General features: G+C 23.3%; 1 protein-coding gene across 3 annotated transcripts in view; it reads left to right on the top strand.

Moving 5' to 3' along the window:
• The window catches only part of grp (serine/threonine-protein kinase grp), a 180553-nt gene that overhangs the window by 144482 nt on the left and 18497 nt on the right, over positions 1-17574 (top strand). For all 3 annotated transcript variants that reach the window (XM_075297040.1, XM_075297042.1, XM_075297041.1), the window contains 2 exons: positions 10916-11093; positions 16040-16182. In XM_075297040.1, the coding sequence (XP_075153155.1) occupies positions 10916-11093; positions 16040-16182 (321 nt within the window). The remainder of the gene's footprint in view (positions 1-10915; positions 11094-16039; positions 16183-17574) is intronic.

The raw sequence follows: 17574 nt of genomic DNA, 5'->3' as shown, positions 1-17574 counted from the left end.
TAGAAAATTTTGTCAAAATTTTATTTCTATAGAAAATGTTTGCAAAATTTTTTTCTATAGAAAATTTTGTCAAAATTTTATTTCTATAGAAAATGTTTGGCAAAATTTTATTTCTATAGACAATTTTTGCAAAATTTTATTTCTATAGACAAGTTTTGCAAAATTTTATTTAAAAAAAAGTTTTTTTTTTAAATGTTATTTCTATAGAAAAAAAAGTTTTTTTTTTAAATGTTATTTCTATAGAAAATTTTTTCAACATTTTATTTCCATAGAAAATTTTTGAAAAATTTTATTTCTATAGAAAATTTTGTCAAAATGATATTTCTATAGAAAATTTTGTCAATGTTTTTTTCAAAATTTTATTTCTATCGAAAATTTTGTCCAAATTTTATTTCTATAGAAAATTTTGTCAACATTTTATTTCTATTGAAAATTTTGTCAAAATTTTATTTCTATAGAAAAATGTGTGAAGATTTTATTTCTATAGAAAAATTTGTCAAAATTTTATTTCTATAGGAAATTTTTGTAAAATTTTATTTCTATAGAAAATTTTTGCAAAATTTTCTTTCTATGGAAAATGTGCAAAATTTTATTTCTATAAAAAATTTTGTCAAAATTTTATTTCTATAGACAAGTTTTTCAAAATTTTATTTATATAGAAAATTTTTGTCAAAATTTTATTTCTATAGAAAATTTTTGAAAAATTTTCTTTCTATAGAAAATTTTTGCAAAATTTTATTTCTATAGAAAATGTTTGCAAAATTTTGGTTTCTATATAAAATTTTTGCAAAATGTTATTTTTAAAAAAAGTTTTTTTTTTTTTTTCAAAATGGTATTTCTATAGAAAATTTTTTCAACATTTTATTTCCATAGACAATTTTTGTCAACATATTTCCATAGAACATTTTTGTAAAATTTTGCTACTGTAGAAATTTTTTGTGAAAATTTTATTTCTCTATAAAATTTTGTCAAAGTTTTATTTCTATAGAAAATTTTGTCAAAATTTTATTTCTATAGAAAATTTTGTCAAAATTTTATTTCTATAGAAAATTTTGTCAAAATTTTATTTCTATAGAAAATTTTGTCAAAATTTTATTTCTATAGAAAATTTTGTCAAAATTTTATTTCTATAGAAAATTTTGTCAAAATTTTATTTCTATAGAAAATTTTGTCAAAATTTTATTTCTATAGAAAATTTTGTCAAAATTTTATTTCTATAGAAAATTTTGTCAAAATTTTATTTCTATAGAAAATTTTGTCAAAATTTTATTTCTATAGAAAATTTTGTCAAAATTTTATTTCTATAGAAAATTTTGTCAAAATTTTATTTCTATAGAAAATTTTGTCAAAATTTTATTTCTATAGAAAATTTTGTCAACATTTTGTTGCTATAGAGATTTTTTTTTTAGAAATAAAATTTGGCAAATTTTTTACATTTTGTTTGTATAGAAGATTTTGTCAGCAAATTCAAAGTTTCAGAAAATGGTTAGTGTCACTAAACGAAATAGAAATATTTTATTACTATTTGACTAATGTTTTTTATTAAATTTTTACACCACAACATTATCCAGATAAACTAAACAATTTGCAATTTTTTTCTCTATGCATGGATTGCACAGGTCATTCTCATTCTACCTGTATCCATTAGAAATTCTATATAGTTGAGAAAGGCATACATTCATATCTCTCTCCCTCTTTCAGGAACATCTTGCAAGGTCATCGTATTTTAACTTCTATTGTAGATTGTTAGCCCTATTTTTGCATGGTCATACCTTCAACAAAGTGCATTAGACCATATGGTTCAATGGTCATCTGTTTTAGCCCACAAAAGAGCATGAATAGAAAATCTGGACAAAGTACCTGCTATTTTGTTGATAGAAGTTACCACCAATAAAAGTTCGGCACATGTTATGTACCTTCCCAAACAACAATCTTACAAAAAAAGGATATTGTAGTGTTTTATTACTACCAGCTAGGTGGTGGGCATAGTCATGGAAATGTTAACTATTATCTTTGGTAATTGCGTGAGCTGTTTTTGTAGACTAGAGAGTAGTAAGAAGTTTGACGGTGTGTGTGTGAAAACAGTATTATCAACACTGAAAATATGTGTTTGGGATATATTTATATTACTATTGTTCTGCACTGAAAAAATTGTATTTTATAATAATGATTAGGTAGACTACACACAAAAAAATCTTTCCTCCCATACGAAGGTTTAGACGTACAAATATAAATATCGTCGAATTTTCTTATCAGCGTAATAAGTTTGTTTGGACCCAAGGATTTTTACATCCCCTTGAGGATTTGGGTATTGATTCCTAGCCATAGATGCGGCTACTTTAATAAAAATACATTTTTTGGGAAGCTATTTAGCTATAAAATGGTCTAGACGTTTAAAATTATCAATGAGAGTTAAAAATTATAACAGAACAACATTAAACCAAAGAGGCAAAATCCTTAAAATAGGCCTTTTGTGCAGATTTGTCAAAATTTTGTATAGAAATAAAATTTTGAGAAAAAATTCTATATAGAAATAACATTTTGATAACATTTTCTCTAAAAATAAAATGTTGACAACATTTTATATAAAAATAGAATATTGACAAAATTTTATAGAGAAATAAAATTTTGCAAAAATTTTTTATAAAAAAAAATTTTAACAAAATTTTCTATAAAAATAAAATTTTGACAAATTTTTCCATAAAAATAAAATTTTTATTAAAATTTTTTATGGAAATAAAATTTTGATAACAATTTTCTATAGAAATAAAATTTTGACAAAATTTTCTATAGAAATAAAATTTTGACAAAATTTTCTATAGAAATAAAATTTTGACAAAATTTTCCATAGAAGTAAAAATTTTGACAAAATTTTTTATAGAAATAAAGTTTTAACAATTTTCTATAGAAATACAATTGTGACAAAATTTTTTATAGAAATAAAATTTTTATAAAAATTTTTTATGGAAATAACAGAAAATTATAAAAATTATAGATAATAAAAATATAGAAAATAAAATTTTGATAAAAATTTTCTATAGAAATAAAATTTTGATAAAAATTTTCCATAGGAATAAAATTTTGACAAAATTTCTATAAAAAGCAAATGTTGATAAAATTTTCTATAAAAATAAAATTTTGACACAATTTTCCATAGAAATAAAATTTTGCAAAAATTTTCAATAGAAATAAATTTTTGATTAAAAAATTCTATAGAAATAAAATTTTGACAAAATTTTCAATAGAAATAAAATTTTGACAAAATTTTCAATAGAAATAAAATTTTGACAAAATTTTCTGTAGAAATAAAATTTTGACAAAATTTTCTATAGAAATAAAATTTTGACAAAATTTTCCATAAAAGTAAAAATTTTTCAAAAATTTTCTATGGAAATAAAATGTTGAAAATATTTTCTATAGAAATAACATTTTGCATAACTTGTCTATAGAAATAAAATTTTGACTAAATTTTCTATAGAATTAAAATTTTGACAAATTTTTCTATAGAAATAAAATTTTCAGAAAATTATCTATAGAAATAAAATTTTGACAAAATTTTCGTTAGAAATAAAATTTTGACAACATTTTCTAAAGAAATAAAATTGTCACCTCAAGCTGAATAATATTAATAAGTGAAATAAAATTTTGCAAAAATTTTCTATAGAAATAATTTTTTGACAAAATTTTCTTTAGAAATAAAATTTTGACGAAATATTCTAAGAAATAAAATTTTGACAAAATATAAATAAAATTTTGACAAAATTTTCCATAGAAATAAAATTTTGCAAAAATTTTCAATAGAAATAAATTGTTGATTTTCTATAGAAATAAAATTTTGATTAAAATTTGTTATGGAACTAAAATTTTGATAAAAATTTTCTATAGAAATAAAATGTTGACAAAATTTTCTTAGAAATAAAATTTTGACAAAATTTTCTATAGAAACAAAATTTTGACAAAATTTTCTATAGAAGTAAAAATTTTGACAAAATTTTTTATAGAAATAAAGTTTTAACAATTTTCGATAGAAATACAATTGTGACAAAATTTTTTATAGAAATAAAATTTTTATAAAAACTTTTTATGGAAATAACAGAAAATTATAAAGATTATAGAAAATAAAAATATAGAAAATAAAATTTTGACAAAATTTTCTATAGAAATAGAATTTTGACAAATTTTTCTATAGAAATAAAATTTTGAGAAAATTTTCTATAGAAATAAAATTTTCAGAAATTTTTCTATAGAAATACAATTTTGACAAAACTTTCTATAGAAATAAAATTTTCAGAAAATTATAGAAATAAAATTTTCAGATTTTTTTTTTTTTTACAAAATTTTCTAGAGAAATAAAATTTTGCAAAAATTTTCTATAGAAATAAAATTTTGATTAAAATTTTCTATAGAAATAAAATTTTGAAAAGATTTTCTTTAGAACTAATTTTGATAAAATTTTTCTATAGAAATACAATTTTGACAAAATTTTTCTATAGAAATAAAAATTTGTCAAAACTTTCTATAGAAATAGAAATAAAATTTTCAGAAAATGATCTATAGAAATAAAATTTTCAGAAAAATATTTTTTGACAAAATTTTCTAAAGAAATTAAATTTTGCAAAAATTTTCTATAAATATAGAATTTTGAAAAGATTTTCTTTAGAAATAAAATTTTGCAAAAATTATAGAAATAAAATTTTGACAAAATATTCTATAGAAATAAAGTAGTTGATAAAATTTATTTTTATAGAAATAAAATTTTCAGAAAATTTTCTATAGGAATACAATTTGACATAATTTTCTATAAAAGTAAAATTTGGACTACATTTTCATTTGAAATAAAATTTTGACCTCAAGCCGAACAATATTAATTGTTGAAATAAAATTTTGTAAAAATTTTTTATTGAAATAAAATTTTGCAAAAATTTTCTATACAAATAAAATTTTGACAAAATTTTCTATAGAAATAAAATTGTGAAAAAATCCATATCAACAATTAATTTTTTTCCATGTGTATCATTAACTGCTTAAAGATTTAAAAATAAAATCCCAAATTATTTGGAATTCTTGTTCTAAAATATTTACAGATTTTGATCTCTCTTACTCTAGATCTGCCATTAGATGACAAATTCTTTATAAATCCTGCTGATGGCATTTTATGAACAATTCATCTGTTAGTCTAACACTAAAACTGTTTTTGTCCTCATATATGCTCTTGGAGAAATCCTTTATGGATTTTACCAGAATTTCATATAGATGTTTTTATTTCCAAAGGCTATTGTTTTTACCTGTGTGTTATATTTTCGGTGCGTCATCGTAATTGCCCTTTTCCACAGATTCTGTATCTGTTAATTTAGATTGTCTTTCCACCACCCTAAAGGATTTTTGTTTTTGGAAAACCAAAAACTACCTGCAACACAGTTATCCTTTTTTATATCCTGGATCTACTACAAAGCATACCTTTGAGATTGTTTCTTCATGGACCTGTGTTGGGAGATTTTAGTTAATTGCTGTCTAGTGTCGCAATCATATCACAGTTTACTTTCAACTCTCAATACAAACAGTTTCCTCTTAGAGCTAAAGAGGAATCAGTATAATTTCCAGTTTTTAATAAAAATGTCAAAAAATAAAAAATTTAACCGGTGTATGTTGAAATTCCATTTATATTTTGGTTCCTTTTATCAGATATTTGCTGACCAAGTGAATGTGTGTAAGTGTTTCATTATACGACCGGAAATGAAGAGAGTAAATCTTTGAGAATACCAAAAACTTTTATAGAAAGTTAGCATGAAAAAAAACTGGTCTCTAAAAATGTCCTTTTTGAATATTCTGCTATGACATGTTTTCAAGTGTGTGTGTGTAGGTATTACATATTCCAGTTCGTTTTTTTGTAAAATGCAAATTCATATAAATCTTTATTAACATGTGTATCCATACAAAACACGCATATTTTTTTTATATATGCTTGTAATATATATATGAGATTTGGAGAGGTCCTTTTGCTGTTGTTGTTTACAAGAAAAAACATAAAACAGAGAACGACTCGTTGAAAGCTGTGAATATGTGACTTTTATGCTTCTGACAGCCCTCGTTTGGGGCTAATAAATTGCTCGTTACGTTTTTTTACAGTTTTAATATTTATTGTTGTTTTTCTGTTTGTGATTAGTTGTTAAGTAATTAAATATTCTCTCTTTTTTATTGGTTTTTCAATAGGCGGGGAAGTTGAAAAGGTTAAAGGGCGACATTATGATATTTAAAAGGAGTGATTAAATGTGAGTGGTAGACACAAGAAGTAACAAATAAATAAAATTTAAAATAAGAGGCATTTAACCATTACATGTAATTTACACAGAAAAAGTTAATCGTTAATTTAATGTTCACCATCTAAAGATCCATTTTTCGCCAGCTGACAAAATATACGAGGTTTACGATCACGGTTGCCACTCGAGCCAAAAATAATCTACCAAAATTTTAAGAAAATTCTACCAAAAAAAATTTTATTTCTATAGAAAATTTTGTCAACATTTTGTTTCTATAGAAAATTTTGTCAACATTTTATTTCTATAGAAAATTTTGTCAAAATTTTATTTCTATAGAAAATGTTGTCAAAATTTTATATTTCTATAGAAAATTTTGTCAAAGTTTTATTTCTATAGAAAATTTTGTAAAAATTTTATTTTTATAGAAAATTTTGTCAAAATTTTATTTCTATAGAAAATTTTGTCAAACTTTTATTTCTATAGAAAATTTTGTCAAAATTTTATTTCTATAGAAATTTTTGTCAAAATTTTATTTCTATAGAAAATTTTGTCAAAATGGTATTTCTATAGAAAATTTTCTCAAAATTTTATATTTCTATAGACAATTTTGTGAAAATTTTATATTTCTATAGAAAATTTTGTCAAAATTTTATTTCTATAGAAAATTTTGTCAAAATTTTATTTCTATAGAAAATTTTGTCAAAATGTTATTTCTATAGAAAATTTTGTCAAAATTTTATTTCTATAGAAAATTTTGTCAAAATTTTATTTCTATAGAAAATTTTGTCAAAATTTTATTTCTATAGAAAATTTTGTCAAAATTTTATTTCTATAGAAAATTTTGTCAAAATGTTATTTCTATAGAAAATTTTGTCAACATTTTATTTCTATAGAAGATTTTGTCAACATTTTATTTCTATAGAAAATGTCAAAATTTTTGTCAAAATTTTATTTCTATAGAAAATTTTGTCAAAATTTTGTTTTTATACAAAATGTTGTCAAAATTTTATTTCTATAGAGAATTTGGTCAAAATTTTATATTTCTATAGACAAGTTTGTAAAACTTTTATTTTTCTATAGAAAGAAGAAGAGTTTTAACTAATTCATTTTTATTGCCAAATCAAAAATGATTGGTTTTAGTTTAGTTTAGTGGTCAATTTGGACATTTTTTCAAGCGTAACACATAATTGATTTTACGACACAAATACTGATCACTTTTCCTTACCGTCAATGTTACCGTTGTGCCATATTTTTTACTTTTTTGCGGCACTTTTTTTTTGTCATACTGTGCCACTTTTTAACAACATTTCGATCCCAAATAATCTTACAGATACGATTGGATTCTTATTACATAATCAAGTTCACGTGTCGAATATTATTTTTTGTGAGTATGTAATTGTTCTCTAACGGCAAAACTTCTAGAATTTTTTTTTATGAAATTTTCCCTAACGACAATATTTTAGCGAAATTGTTTCAACGAAATATTTTCAAATGAAAAAATTTTAAAATATATTGTCAAATAACAAAATTTTTATAAAATTTTCTTTAACGACAAAATTTCTATGAAATTTTCTCTAACGACAATATATATATTTTTTTAATTTTCTATAAAGACAAAAATTTTTTTCTACAAAAATTTTCTATGAGATTTTCTCTAACGACAACTTTTTTTAATTATCTGTAACGACAGAATTTCTTTGAAATTTTCTCTAACGACGTTTTAATGAAATTTTCTCAAATGACAAACTTTTAAAAAATATTCTCAAATAACCAAATTTATACTAAATTGTCTCTAACGGCAAAATTTCTATGAAATTTTCTAAAGTGACAAAATTTCTATGAAATTTTCTCTAACGACTCTAACGACAAATTTCTATGAAATTTTCTCTAACGGCAAAATTTCTAGAATTTTTTTTTTTATGAAATTTTCCCTAACGACAATATTTTAGCGAAATTGTTTCAACGAAATATTTTCAAATGAAAAAATTTTAAAATATATTGTGAAATAACTAAATTTTTATAAAATTTTCTTTAACGACAAAATTTCTATGAAATTTTCTCTAACGACAATATATATATTTTTTTTTAAATTTTCTATAAAGACAAAAATTTTTTCTACAAAAAATTTTCTATGAGATTTTCTCTAACGACAATTTTTTTTAATTATCTGTAACGACAGAATTTCTTTGAAATTTTCTCTAACGACGTTTTAATGAAATTTTCTCAAATGACAAACTTTTAAAAAATATTCTCAAATAACCAAATTTTTACTAAATTTTCTCTAACGGCAAAATTTCTATGAAATTTTCTATAGTGACAAAATTTCTATGAAATTTTCTATAGTGACAAAATTTCTATGAAATTTTCTATAGTGACAAAATTTCTATGAATTTTTCTCTAGCGACAAAATTTCTATAAATTTTTCTCTAGCGACAAAATTTCTATGAAATTTTCTCTAACGACAAAATTTCTATGAAAGTTTCTCTAACGACAAAATTTCTATGAAATTTTCTCTAACGACAAAATTTCTATGAAATTTTCTCTAACGACAAAATTTCTATGAAGTTTACTTTAACAAAATTTTTGTTTTGAAATTTTCTCTAAAGACAAAATTTCTATGAAATTTTCTCTAACGACAAAATTTCTATGAAATTTCCTCTAACGACAAAATTTCTATGAAATTAAAATTTTCTATAAATTGTCTCTAAAGACAAAATTTCTATGAAATTTTCTCTAACGACAAAATTTCAATGAAATTTCCTCTAACGACAAAATTTCTATGAAATTTCCTCTAACGACAAAATTTATATGAAATTTCCTCTAACGACAAAATTTATATGAATTTAACATTTTCTATAAAGACAAAATTTCTATGAAATTTTCTTTAACAAAACTGTTGTTTTTCTCTAGCGACAAAATTTCTATGAAATTTTCTCTAACGACAAAATTTCTATGAAATTTTCTCTAACAACAAAATTTCTATGAAATTTTCTCTAACGACAAAATTTCTATGAAATTTTCTCTAACGACAAAATTTCTATGAAATTTTCTCTAACGACAAAATTTCTATGCAATTTTCTCTAACGACAAAAATTCTATGAAGTTTTCTTTAACAAAATTTTTTTTGTTTTGAAATTTTCTCTAAAGACTAAATTTCTATGAAATTTTCTCGTTAGAGAAAAATTTTCTATAAAGACAAAATTTCTATGATATTTTCTTTTACAAAACTTTTTTGTTTTGAAATTTTCTCTAACGACAAAATTTCTATGAAATTTCCTCTAACGACAAAATTTCTATGAAATTTTCTCTAACGACAAAATTTCTATGAAAAATTTTTTATTAAATTAAAATTGTCTATAAAGACAAAATTTCTATGAAATTTTCTCTAACGACAAAAATTCTAAAATTATTTTCTATGAAATTTTTACTAAAGACAAAATTTCTCTAACGACAATATTTTATCGAAATGTTTTCAAATGAAAAAAAATTTAAAAAAATATTCTCAAATAACAAAATTTCTATTGAATTTTATCTAACGACAAAATTCCTGTGAAATTTTCTCTAAAGAAAATTCCGGATGCTCCTAAATTAAGCAGGAATTTCCATCAAAACAAGCGTCAGATTTCGTCGTCCCGAATGCCAGGCTAATATTTGCGAATATCATTTACATATATATACTTTTCAAATTCACATCATGTTAACAAATTAAAATTGAAATGAAATTTGGCAAAATTATTTCGAAACTTGTTTGGTTCTGCCTCATAACAGTAAAAGGAGTGATTGGGCTCGTTGACTGATATTATCACAGCCCCCCTTAACAATTATGTTCGTCCTTGTCCCATGTTCCCACATAAGTGCTCCATGCTCCTCAATCCCATCCCCAGAATAGGCAAACACGTACTAGCAAAACTTTTCTTCTTGTAACTTTGTGAATTGATGTTTTGGTTAGTTAGTTAGTTGGTTGGTTGGTTGGTTGGTTTGTATATGGCTTTGTCCCTGGTTTCAACATGGCATCATATTTTTATTGTTTCCGAGTTTAGTTTTATTCAAATTGTTGTTACGAGTACTAACCAGCAACACCCAATCATTTCAATAGCATTATTATTATTTTTATTACGTTCAATTCTCCATGGGCCATGATGGTGTTTATGGTAGTTTCACACAACCATAAAAGTTGTCCTTGCCACGAAGAAGAAAAAAAAAAGAAAAAACACAAACTAACGAAAAGAAAACCAAATGTTGGAAATTAGGAAAATTTTATGAAAACCAGATGGGACTTATGGTGTGGTGATTGCTTTCGTTTTTATCATAAATCGATGCTTCAAAAGAAATAAAACAGAAGAAAATATTTGTAGGGAATTTCTACAAAGAATTTTTCCAAATGATACAACAGAAATTCAATTATGATTTTGTACTTAAATTTGTGTATTTTTATACATTTATGAACTTTTACATAGGGTATAAGAACTTTTACATAATATTGTTTGTTGGTTTATATATATTTTTTTAATTATGAACTTTTTAATAATATCCATGTACTCGTTCATAAAATACTGGATTTCTCTTGTGGTGAGAGATTCACCACATAATGTTGCTCTCATATGCCCGCAATAGTTTATGTTTAATTTCCCCCATTTCTCTTTTTGTTCTCTTTCCAGAACCTGATGTTGGCATGCCCCAGCATGAAGCTCAACGTTATTTTACCCAACTCCTATCGGGACTGCAGTATTTACATCAACGTGGTATTACACATCGTGACTTGAAACCTGAAAATCTACTCTTGGATGAACATGACAATATAAAAATTTCCGATTTTGGAATGGCGACCATGTTTAGGTATTTAGGTACTCTACAATTTATACAAATTTATGAACAAAATTTAAAAAAAAAAAATGAAACAGAAACAATTACACAATTTCAAATATTGACCATTCAAAATGTATGTTAATATACTACGTGATGTAATTAAAGAGATGATTCCCCTTTAAATACACTGTGACAAATTGGTTTGTAGAAAACCAAATAGATTCAAAATGTACAGAAAATTTTTATTTATAACTAATCGACTCTCTAACGACAAAATTTCTATAAAATTTTCTCTAATGACAAAATTTCTATAAAATTTTCTCTAATGACAAAATTTCTATGAAATTTTCTATAACGACAAAATTTCTATGAAATTTTCTCTAAGGACAAAATTTCCATGAAATTTTCTCTAATGACAAAATTTCTATAAAATTTTCTATAGTGACAAAATTTCTATGAAATTTAACGACAAAATTTCTATAAAATTTTCTCTAATGACAAAATTTCTATGATATTTTCTCTAATGACAAAATTTCTATGAAATTTTCTCTAACGACAAATTTTCTATGAAATTGTCTCTAAGGACAAAATTTCCATGAAATTTTCTCTAATGACAAAATTTCTATAAAATTTTCTATAGTGACAAAATTTATATGAAATTTAACGACAAAATTTCTATGAAATTTTCTCTAACGACAAAATGTCTATAAAATTTTCTCTAACGACAAAATATCTATAAAAATTTCTCTAACGACAAAATTTCTATGACATTTTCTTTAACGGCAAAAATTCTATAAAATTTTCTCTAACGACAAAATTTCTATAAAATTTTCTCTAACCCCAAAATTTCTATGAAATTTTCTCTAACGACAAAATTTCTATGAAAAGGTTCTCTAACGACAAATTTTCTATGAAAAGGTTCTATAACAACAAAATGTCTATGAAATTTTCTCTAACGACAAAATTTCTATGACATTTTCTCTAACGACAAAAATTTCTATGAAATTTTTTCTAACGACAAAATTTCTATGAAATTTTTCTAATGACAAAATTTCTATGAAACTTGCTTTAACGACAAAATTTCTAGGAAATTTTCTCTAAAGACAAAATTTCTATGAATTTTCTCTAATGACAAAATTTCTATGAAATTGTCTCTTAACGACAAAATTTCTATGAAATTGTCTCTTAACGACAAAATTTCTATGAATTTTCTTTACCGACAAAATTTAACATGTTCAATGTTCAAAGCATATTTGTTTTGAACACCTTCTAGATTTCAATTTTCAGGTAAATCACATAAACAAAATTTTATTTCTAAACAAAATTGTCTCAACATTTTATTTTTATAGAAAATTTTGTGAAAATTTTATTTCTATAGAAAATTTTGTCAAAATTTTATTCCTATCTAGAAAATTTTGTCAAAAATGTTATTCCTTTTTTTTGCCAAATTTTTATTTGTAAAGAAAATTTTGTCAAAATTTTATTTTTATAGAAAATTATGTCAAAATTTTATTTCTATTGAACATTTTCCCAAAATTTTATTTCTATAGAAATGTTCTCAAAACTTTAATTTTATATAGAAATTTTCTCAAAAATTTTATATCTGTGTAGAAAAATTTCTCAAAATTTTATATCTAAATATGTAGAAAAATTTCTCAAAATTTTATTTCTATATAGAAAATTTTGTCAGAAGTTTATTTCTCTAGAAAATTTATGAAGTACCTCTTTGCAAAATCTATAAAAAATCTACCAACCTATAAAAAATCTACCATTTCTGGTAAAATTCTACCAATTTTGGCAAAGTGATACCACCCAATTTTACCACGTGAATATTTAGAAGGTAATTTTCGTTCATAAATACAAGGTGAACGAACTCCCATTTTCATATCTCCAGAATTTTGGTGTTTTGGTTTCAAATCTTGATCATATGGCAGCTTGCTGGATTTGACAAAATTTTATTTTTAAATTATTAATTATTTTCTACGGCAGAGCCTTTTGCTTTGTTTCTTTTTTTTCAAAAAAAAAAAAAAAAACTCGAAAATCTATTGGGGAGAAAAATACTGGTAACACTGCCTACGATGTTACATCGAGAGATCGATCTCTTGCCATCACGGTTGTCACACGCGCCAAAAATAATCTACCAAACATTGAAGAAAAATTTTCCGCAAATCTTCCAAATTAAAAAACCTTATTTTGAAGTTTTTGATCAAATTGGTTTTTGGTGTTAGAACGAAAAAAAAAATGTTTTTTCTTCTCCTATCAGCAACAAATTTTTGGGTTTGAAATAACACGAAAATTAAAATGTTTAACGATGTTGAATTTATAGAAAATTTCCTTAAAATTTTTATTTCTATAGAAAATAATTATTTCTATAGAAAATTTGCTCAAAAATTTTATTTCTATAGACAATTTTGTCAAAATTTTATTTCTTTCTAAAATGTTCTCAAAATTGTATTTATATAGCAAAATTCTCAAAATTTTATTTCTATAGAAAATTTACTCAAAATTTCATTTCTGAAAATTTTATTACTATATTTTTTTTTCGAAATTTTATTTCTATAGAAAAAATCCTTAACATTTTATTTCTATAAAAATTTCTTAAAATTTTATTTCTATAAAAAATTTTCTTAAATTTTTATTTTATTTCCATAGAAAATTGTGTAACAATTTTATTTCTATAGAAAATTTTCTCAAAATTTTATTTCTACAGAAAATTTGGTCACAATTTCATCTCCATAAAAAATGTCAAAATATTATTTCTATATATATATTTGGTCAAAGTTTTATTTATTTGGAAAATTTTTGTACTTTTTAATCAGAGAGAATGTTGTGCAAAATCTACTAAAACATCAAGAATTGTACCAATTTACTAAACCGTAAAAAATCTATTTTTCTCAAAAATTTCTGGAAATTTTACTTCTACAGAAAATTGTCTCTATAGGAAGTTTCTTTAGAATATTTTTTTCAATTTTTTATTTCTATAGAAACATTTCTCAAAATTTTATTTCTAAAGATTTTTTTTTCAAAATTTTATTTCCAAAGATTTTTTTTCAAAATTTTATTTCTGAAGATTTTTTTTTTCAAAATTTTATTTCTATAGAAACATTTCTGAAAATTTTATTTCTATAGGAAATTTTTTAAAGATTTTATTTCTATAGCAAGAAAATTTTCTGAAAATATTATTTCTGGAAAAAATTTGGTTAAAATTTCTATAGAAAATTTGGTCAAAGTTTTGTTTAGAAAATTCAAGTACCTCATAATCCGAGAGGAATATTGTGTAAAATCTACCAAAACATCATGAATTCTACCAATCTACCAGACCGTACAAAATCTATTTTTCTCAAAATTTTATTTCTATAGAAAATTTTCTCAAAATTTTATTTCTGTATAAAATTTTCTGGAAATATCAATTCTATAGAATTTTTTTATAGAAAGGTTTCTGAAAATTTTATTTCTAAAGATTTTATTTTCAAAATTTTATTTCTATAGAAACATTTTTGAAAATGTTATTTCTGTAGAAAATTTTCTTAAAAATTGTATTTCTAAAGAAAAATTTCTTAAAATTTATTTCTATAGAAAACTTTCTTAAAATTTTTCTATAGAAAATTTCGTCAAAATTTTATTTCTATAGAAAATTTGGTCAAGATTTTATTTATTTAGAAAAATTAAGTACCTCTTAATCAGAGAAGAATGTTATGCAAAATATACCAAAACATAAAGAATTTTACGAATCTACCAAACCGTTAAAAAAATCTACCATTTTGAGTAACATTTTACCAACTGTGACAACCATGGGGGCTATATTCTGGACACTATTTGTGGACCTAAAATAGTTTTCCAATTTCAATCCAATTGGCTAAAAACAAATCTCACACAAGTCCTTCTGGGCATCTGGAAATACCTCTGTATTTCCATTTTCAGGCAAATGGAATAAAAATTGCGGTATCTAGAATCTCAAAAAGTCAAATCGGTAGATAGGTCTATATGGGGCCTATATTAAAACATGAACCGATAAACGCTATATCCGACGCACTGATGTAGGTGTTCAATTTCTGCTAAATTGGAGAAAATTTTCGGTATCTATTTACTCAAGAAACCTAATCGGGGAGTCGGTTTATATGGGGGCTATATCAAGACCTGGAACGACATAGCCGATCTTCGAAGTTGACCTGCTTTCAGAAAAAACGAATTTGTGCCATATTTACTTAATCGATATTTCGATTTCTATGATGGTATACTGAAAGAAGAGTATTCTTTTCTGAGGACAAAGTTTTCATTTGAAGCTAACAAATTTTCTTTAAAAATAAATAAAAAAGATTAGAGACAATCGTTTGTCATAAATACGGCATTATTAGCTCTTAAAGAAAATATTTGACATTAAAGGGAAATTTCGTTTGTCTAAAATTTCGTTCCGGAGGAAAACAATTTTTCTTTGGGTGTAGGTATAAAAAATTCGGTTTCGGCTTCTTCTTCTTCTTCGGCCGAACATTGCCTTTTTTACCGAACATCGTTTTCGACCACAAATAACCAATTTGGTCCAGCTCTAAGTACGAACCCTCGATAAATGCAATGTGCAGGTTTATTAACTTCCCAAAGCTATTGTTAATTTGGTGTCATGGAAAAATAAAAATATAGACCTCTGAAGAAAACATTTTTTTTTCAAAAAATCATATATTTCTTCTAAATTTACTTTCCCCTAAAGATTTTAAATTAAATCAACATTTTCATTGAATATTTTTTTTTTTCAAAGTGCATTTAAAGTTGTACACATTTTTCCTCGTCCCTATTGATGCCAGTATGATGGTTTTCAGGTGTATGTTTCTGTTTTTATGTGGGTTTTACATTGGCCACATACAAAATGAAATCTAATTAAAAATGAAATCATCATAATTAGTAATTAGTAAGTAATTGCTTTTATTATATTCATTCTCTAATACCATCTCTTTCTCTACTATCTCTTCTCCCTCTGAACACAGATGCAAAGGAAAAGAACGTTTGTTAGATAAACGCTGTGGTACTTTACCCTATGTGGCCCCTGAAGTTCTGGTGAAACCATACCATGCCCAACCTGCTGATATCTGGTCCTGTGGTATTATCTTGGTCACAATGTTAGCTGGTGGTAAGTACTCGTAGCACTCCATATTTTTTTTTTTCGTTTGTGGTCATGCTTTTATATCCATTTAAATCGATGATGTGCACTGTTGTTGTTGTTTGTCCATCCAATTTTGGTTTTTATTTTAATTTCCTTAAGGTCTGTTCTGTTTTATTTCCGTTTGGTATTCTTGCTCCCCATTGACAAAGACCAACATCATTCTTCATCATTGGCCTTAATAAAAGTTGTATTGTTGTTTATTCATCATCATCCTTTTCAGCAATATGTTCGTTGCCAAATTTAATGTGTATATGTGTGTGACAGGGTATCTTGTTATTGTATATAAATTGTTTTGTGGGAGTGTCTTTAATTATTTATGTTTTCCTATATATTTTTTTTATTCCTCCTATACAGTTTCAATTTTATTATTAATTAGTATCATATTAAAAGTTTTTATATAAACATTTTTAAGAATATAATAGGAAGATATACTGTTAAAAGGATGAATGGAAATTAGTTAAAAGCCTTCAGATAAATAGGGATTGTCTTTTATTGAAGTTTGTTCTATCTACAAATTGAAAACTTAGTTGTCAAAATTTTATTCTATAGAAAATGTTGCCAAAAAAAAGTATTTCTTATTTCTATAGAAAATTTTTGCAAAATTTATTTCTATAGAAAATTTTGTCAAAATTTTATTTCTATAGAAAAATTTGTCAAAATTTTATTTTTATAGAATATTTTGTCAACATTTTATTACTATCAAAAATTTTGTCACAATTTTACTTCTATAAAAAATTTTGTCTACATTTTATTTCTATAGAAAATTTGTCGATATTGCATTTCTATAAAAAAAAAATTGTCAAAATTTTTTTCTATAAAAAAATTGTCAAAATTTTATTTCCATAGAAAATTTTTGCAAAATTTTATTTCTATAGAAAATTTGTCGAAATTGTATTTCTATAAAAAAAAATTGTCAAAATTTTTTTTCTATAAAAAATTTTGTCAAAATTTTATTTCCATAAAAAATTTTGCAAAATTTTATTTCTATAGCAACTTTTGTCAAAATTTTATTTCTAGCAAATTTTGTCAAAATTTCATTTCTATAGAAAATTTTGTTAAAATTTTATTTCTTATGAAATTTTTTTTAATATTTTATTTCTATAGAAAATAAGGCGTGAATATTAAACTTCTCCACCGTATTTATTTTCGATGAGCCCCTGTAGTCAGGAACACATACCTGCTGCTCAGCCATGTCTTTGGATATTAATCACCTCAGTCATCTCGTTGGGTATATTTCACTACTTTCACATTTGCTGCTGGGTTTGTCAAAATTTTATTTCTATAGAAAATTTTATTTCTATAGATAATTTGTAAAAAATTTTATTTCTATAGAAAATTTTTGCAAACTTTTATTTCTAT

The sequence above is a fragment of the Haematobia irritans genome, chromosome 2 (assembly GCF_050003625.1).
Source record: "Haematobia irritans isolate KBUSLIRL chromosome 2, ASM5000362v1, whole genome shotgun sequence".
Lineage (NCBI taxonomy): Eukaryota > Metazoa > Arthropoda > Insecta > Diptera > Muscidae > Haematobia > Haematobia irritans.
The sequence above is the reverse complement of the archived record's forward strand: the minus strand, read 5'-3'. Positions and strand labels throughout refer to the sequence as shown.